Here is a 6183-nt window from a genome sequence, read left to right on the forward strand (position 1 = left end):
TTCTGGCTTGGGCCAGTACAGGCATGCGGCTGTATTTCTGGAATCAAAAGTGAATGTCTGTTCACTTGCTTATTGGTTCATTCTACACAGCTTAGACTAACCTGACAAGATTGAATAGATTCAGCCTTGGGCTTTTTGACTGCCTGTACTTAGCCGTAGTAAATAAGGTTTAGTCAGTTTGGAACAGAATTAAAGATACTGTAAATAACACTAAGTTCTATAAAAAGTGGACTTCAAACTATGTCCTTTTCTGCCATTCTGAGTTGCTAAAATGCATACATATTACCTAACCAGAGTGATAGATGCAGCCATTTTTAGTGACCTACAAACTACTATTCAATGATTTTACTAATTTGTATTGCATGAAGCATATTTGTTTAGAACATGCAGCTTGTAATTGTTGCAAATGTAAATTAAAGCAAAGTCCTGACTCTAAAGCAGGGGTGGCAAACATGCTTGGGCCCCTGATCTGGTTCTGGACTGCAGGACTCCTTTTGGGCGGGATTTGGATGCAATGCTGGCCACAGGGTGAGCAGCATCAGTGAACCACAGGGTTAGGGAGTTAATTCAGCCATCCCTCAGCCCCCACTGCCTCCATATATTCCCAATGGGGCTCCATGCCCTGGGTTTTGGCAGAAGGCCCCACCCCCAAATCCCAGACCTCTCTATAAGCCCTGTGAGCTAGACTGCATCGCTCTGTAGGCTAAATCCAGCCTACAGGCTGTTTGTATGACACCTCTGCTGTAGGACAAAGCCACTGCTGCAGTAAAGGATAATGTTACTCATGTAAAAACAGCAGCAGGTCATGGCCCTGCATGAGAAAATATCCTAAATCTCTTAAACAAGTTTAGAGCCTTTAATTTAAAAGGCTTGATGTCAAGTTATTTATTCCAAAATATATCATCAATTGGAAAGAGTAGTGGTCACCTCACCAACAAATTTGAAACAAAGACAAAATGAGAAACAATTAAAAAAATATAAAGGCTTAGTCAGCTCCTGAGTATTGGTAAAGACCATGCAGCCACATCAATTGAATTCCTTAAAGTAAACTTTCTGTTCTTATGCCAGACTCTAATAAGAATTTGTGGCAGGGGTTTGTGCAGTCAGGGGAGATGGTCAGGCCTGAAAGTAACTGTTTTACATTTGTGCAGTCATGTGAGATGGTCAGGCCTGAAAGTAACTGTTTTACTTTGGTGCATTACTTATTCTGAAGAAAGGAGAACTCCACACTGACTTTTACGAATTACTAGACAGTGTTATATTTGTGTTAAAACCTCCAGCGTTGTGCAAGATTGTGATACAGTTAGAGCTCTGCTCAGTCAGTGATGGTATTGAGGAATACTGGAAAATAACAACACCAAAAGGATTGTAAAAGGTATGCTAACTAGAAGAAGCAAACTCTAGCAACTTCCCACAATATAAAACAAAAAGAAAATAAAGACAGCTTGACTTCATGAAACTCTTTTTATTAACATCCAAAAGCACTCTAATTTTGTCATGTTACCAGGTTCTGAATGTCTTTTGAATTTTGTTGTTTTTTTTTGTTGTTTTTTTTTTGTGGTATTAGTAGTAGGGTTTGATAACTCCATTGACTGGCATTAATGTCAAGGACAAATTCCAACTTAAGTAACCAAAGCAACCATTGATTGTGTGTGTCACCTGCAGGTTAAAAAAGATATCCTAAGATGTTGTGCACCATTGCTGAGCACTGTAAAACAACCATGTCCAAATCCTTCCTCAGGTATGGCATAAAGTATGGGACAAGATCTGATTACTCAACACAGTTAAAATTGAACAACTGATGGTGGAGGGGAAATGAGTAAATGGAACACATCCTGCAAAAATATTTTCTTGCTGATTCACCCTGCATCATCATTAATGAGGCAATTGCATACATAGCCAAAGTAAATCCTTCAGAAGAATGAACCTTGTTTTTATTTAAACTCATAAACTCCATTCGATAAACATCTAATTAAAAACAAAGTGCTGTTTTTCATGCAGACTTTAATAAGAATGCTTGTCTCCAATTATAGGACATCACCACCTAGTGCAATTAAGAAAGCCTTTTTAACTGTTGTTTAATTTAGGGCAGTGGTTGTATCTTGGAAAAAATCCTGCAGGTTCTCATTCCTACGCTAGTTTTACCCTGGGGAGTGAAGGTTAAGTGCTCCATGAAGGATATGACCATTCAGTGTAGTGTCTATTATTTTTAAAAGATGTTTCCCTCCTAGTTGATTCCTGAGAAATTGGCAGGATGGGCAACTTTACTAATTGTAAACTAGGAAGATCAACATAGGGATTGGTGCAAAAGGTAGGACCATTTGGGGATGGCAAAAAAAGAAAGAAAGAAGAGACTGAAGGAGAGAATATATGTTTTAACATACTGAAATTTCTATTGGAAAAGCACAAAACATGCTGAATTACAGTGTAATTACAGTATGAACTGAGCCTAGTCAAACAATATGAGTTCTGCTACAGACCAATTTATACTAAAGTCATACACTGAGGAAGAAGGCATGCAGACATACAGATTAGGGAATTGTATAATGGGAAGCAGGGATTTTGAATAGAATTTAGTGACCATAATGGACAAACGAGTCATCATGGGCTGCCACTTCAATTCACTGCCAAAAAGAAACAATGGATAAAAAGGGGAGTAGGAGAGTAATTTTACTTCTGTAAAATGGTAAGACTGATACTAGTATAGTTGTAATCCTCACAAAACTCTACTTTTTCCTAACTTTATTATTCCTTACTTCCATGCTTCATTTTCACTTTGGTTGATTTTACCTTTTTTAACTACTCAAACAAGAAGGTAAAGATTGGAGACAGTTCAGAAAATAGCCACAAAAATTATTCAAGAATTGGAGAAAATGTTATATACTCTGACAGCTCCATAAAAAAATAGATTGAAAAGCAATTTGGTCACATTGTATCAATACTTTCAGAAAAAAAAAATACTAGGTACTAAGAAACAATTATTCTGAAGAAAAAAATTACCAAACACCACTAAAGGCTGGAAGCTGAAGGCAGACAATTTCAAATTAGGAATAAAACACATTTTACCGTTGAGGGCAGCTAACCACTAGTGCAGCTCCCCAGAGAAGTGGTGGATTGCCTATTACTTGAATACTACAAATCTAAACATTAATCTTTTTACTGAAGAACCCAGAAAGGCATATCGGGCTCAGCTAAATTGCTTGAAAGTAAATTTTATCAGCTTTTGAAGTACATGAGGTCAGGGTTTGAATTATACTTTGACTCTTTGGGGTTGCAAAAAAAACCCGGGCTGCCCATCATGTTGTCCTAATAAAATTAAAAACCTCCCCAGGTTATGATTTTCAAATCTTACAGAGGGGCTCTTGTCTCTTATGGGGGGCTCAGCCTCCCTAAGCTCACCTTTAATTTGACCCCTGCATAAAATAATACTAGGTGATCAAAACGTGTCTTTAGCCTTAATTTCTCTGATTCAAGCTTCTCTACAAACAGGACTGCAGGATACCAGAAAGGAGGAATAAATAGTGGTAGAAGCAATTCTAATAAATGAGCTACATGGGGGGAAACATTGCCACATAAGTGTATAGTTCCTAGAGAAGGCATGAAGACCACATGTAATATATGTACAGGGTACATTATGTTCCCAGTCTATTAGAGATAATCCACAGTAAACCCCTCAATACTTCACGTGAGTGGAATTTATGCCCAGCACCAAATCCAAAACCAGACAAGAGAGCTGAGTTGGAAAATACTGGAGGAAGAAAGGAACTATAGGATAAGAAACTGCTATTCTCTTTTCAGACTCTGCCCACATGTTGTTTTCCACTATTTATCATAGAGTGAGTCAGTCCTTTCACAAATATCCGTTGTGACTAAACAGAGGGCTGGCAAGAAGGGCAGATGGGAGGTCAAGCAGAGATGCAATTTGATTTGAAAGCCAGACAGCCAGCCCCAAAAAGAAAAACAGTTTCTTTTTGTACTAGAGCCTAGTACTTTGAAACAGCTTTCTGCATCAAAACAGAAGGGGGGGAGAGGGGGGTGGGGGGGCTGAAGCCTGTCTGGGAGCCTGTGCAGAAAACAGAAAGAATATACAGTTCTGGCCACTTCCCAGGGAATGTGAAACAACACACCTTCCATATGAAGAGAAGGTTTCCCAATACTTCCCCTTCTCCTTGGTACAAGTGGTATAACACTCCTGGGCGACCCCCATCTCAGAGGCAGATCACTGAAGCTCCCAGCCGGAAGCAGGAAGCCTGAGCAAGGGCTTACAGCCAGGATGAGCGCTCTCAAGGTCCAAGAGGGAGTGAGGGCAAATAAAAATATTTCTTAGAAGTGTAAACTGCTGTAAGGGAATGAGGGAAAATTACTCATGAACGAAAAAATAAACAGTGAAAAATAATTCTGACAGCAGATGCTGTTCTCTTCTTTCTCAATGCATATGTTTGTGTGTATGTGTGTGTGTGCACGCATGTGTGTGTGTGTGTGTGAGAAAGAGAGAGAGAAGACAAGGAATGAAATTGTTTCTGTGTTCAGCCCCACAGCTTCCTTCTCCCCTTTGTAAGTTGCACTATTAAACAAGCTCCTGAGCACCTTTGAAAATCTGGCCGAAAACATTTCCTCTTATCACTGTTGGCACTGGATTTGGACCCAGCCCCTATATCTTTGTTCTGGGCGAGCACAACCCTCAGACTGACCACAACACCTGCCAGTTGATAGCAGGCAAATTTATTGATACAAAGTGATAACAGAAAAGCAACAATACAAACAATCAAACCATTCTATATCTACCAATCCTACGGCTGTCATCTAAGTCAAGGTACATCTGGTCAGGATGCAGGTTCCACTCTGAGGCTCTCTTTCTTAGATATCAGCAGTCTGGAGGTGGGATGCCGAGGCCCACAGCTCCCTTCCAGTGGGGTGCATGAGATGGGCTGCTGGTGTGTGTCCTTTGTTCATGGTGGCCTTGGGGACCCTTCCTGGGGAATGGGGATGGGGATGGAGATAGGGATGGGGACCCTTCTGAGGGAAGAGAAGGAGGGATAGGAGGGATGGGAAAAAGGAGTGACCTTTTGTTACTCTCAAGTCTCTGCTTTTGTATTCTCCTTTCCCCTTGATGACTCCTGATGACTTCATCCATGGCTATCTCTGGTTGGCTGTCTCTCTGTGGTTACACATCCACATAGCCTTCTGGGCCTTTTCTAATTTGGTCTGTTCCCCCCCAAAACTAGGACTTGGCCCTGCTGTTGCTCTGGGGCCTTGTAGCTGGTGTCACTTATCTCATGTTATGGGATAGTATGGTACATACTTCCTCAGTTCCCAGGCAGTGTGTCCTTGTTGCGTTAGACAACCTGTCTGCCTTGAAGGCTGATCTTGTGTTATGGGATACACCCTCAGTTCTCAGGCTGTGTCCATCCATTGGCCTTGTTGTGCTACATAGCCTGTATGCTTCCAGAGCCATGAGAAGCTGTGTGTGTGTCTCCCAGGCTCTTTAGAAATCCATTTAACCCCGCTGCCCATCTTGGACCCTTATAATGCATATATCTATACCTATAAGCCAATTCCCCAAAAAACAGACCTTTAAATACCATTTCTAAGCCAACAATCACCACCTGGTAGGGTTTCACAGACCCTTGCCTTTGATGTATACTGACACAACAGTAAGTATTTTACCACTTAGAGATATTCTGTGTTTCACCAAAAAATTGAAGAAGCCTCTTCATAGATTTCATAGACATCAGGGCTGGAAGGGACCTCAGAAGATCATCGAGTCCAGCCCCACACCCAAAGGGCAGGAAGTCAGCTGGGGTCATCGGATCCCAGCAAGATAAGCATCCAGTTTCATCTTGAAGGTGTTCAATGAAGGCGCTTGAACCACCTCCGGTGGCAGGCTGTTCCAGACCTTGGGGGCTCGGACAGTAAAGAAGTTCTTCCTTATGTCCAGCCTGAAACGATCTTGAAGTAGTTTGTGACCATTCGACCTCGTCATCCCTTGGGGCGCTCTGGTGAACAAACGTTCCCCCAGATACTGGTGGTCACCCCTGATAAACTTGTAGCTGGCCATCAGATCACCCCTGAGCCTGCGCTTTTTCAGGCTAAAGAGCCCCACGGCTCTCAGCCTGTCATCGTAGGGTCTGCTTCCCTGACCTCTGATCATGCACGTGGCTCTTCATTTGGGAATGGCAAAAT

General features: G+C 41.6%; 1 protein-coding gene across 1 annotated transcript in view; it reads right to left on the minus strand.

The window, feature by feature from the left end:
* The window catches only part of LOC102388272 (arylsulfatase D), a 22334-nt gene extending 18074 nt beyond the window's left edge, over positions 1 to 4260 (minus strand). Inside the window, exon 1 of the mRNA XM_006027315.3 lies at positions 4128 to 4260. Coding sequence (XP_006027377.2) covers positions 4128 to 4207 — 80 coding nt within the window. The 5' untranslated portion in view covers positions 4208 to 4260. The remainder of the gene's footprint in view (positions 1 to 4127) is intronic.
* Between the last annotated feature and the right edge of the window lie 1923 nt (positions 4261 to 6183).

The sequence above is a fragment of the Alligator sinensis genome, unplaced genomic scaffold (genome assembly GCF_000455745.1).
Source record: "Alligator sinensis unplaced genomic scaffold, ASM45574v1 scaffold395_1, whole genome shotgun sequence".
Classification (NCBI taxonomy): domain Eukaryota; kingdom Metazoa; phylum Chordata; order Crocodylia; family Alligatoridae; genus Alligator; species Alligator sinensis.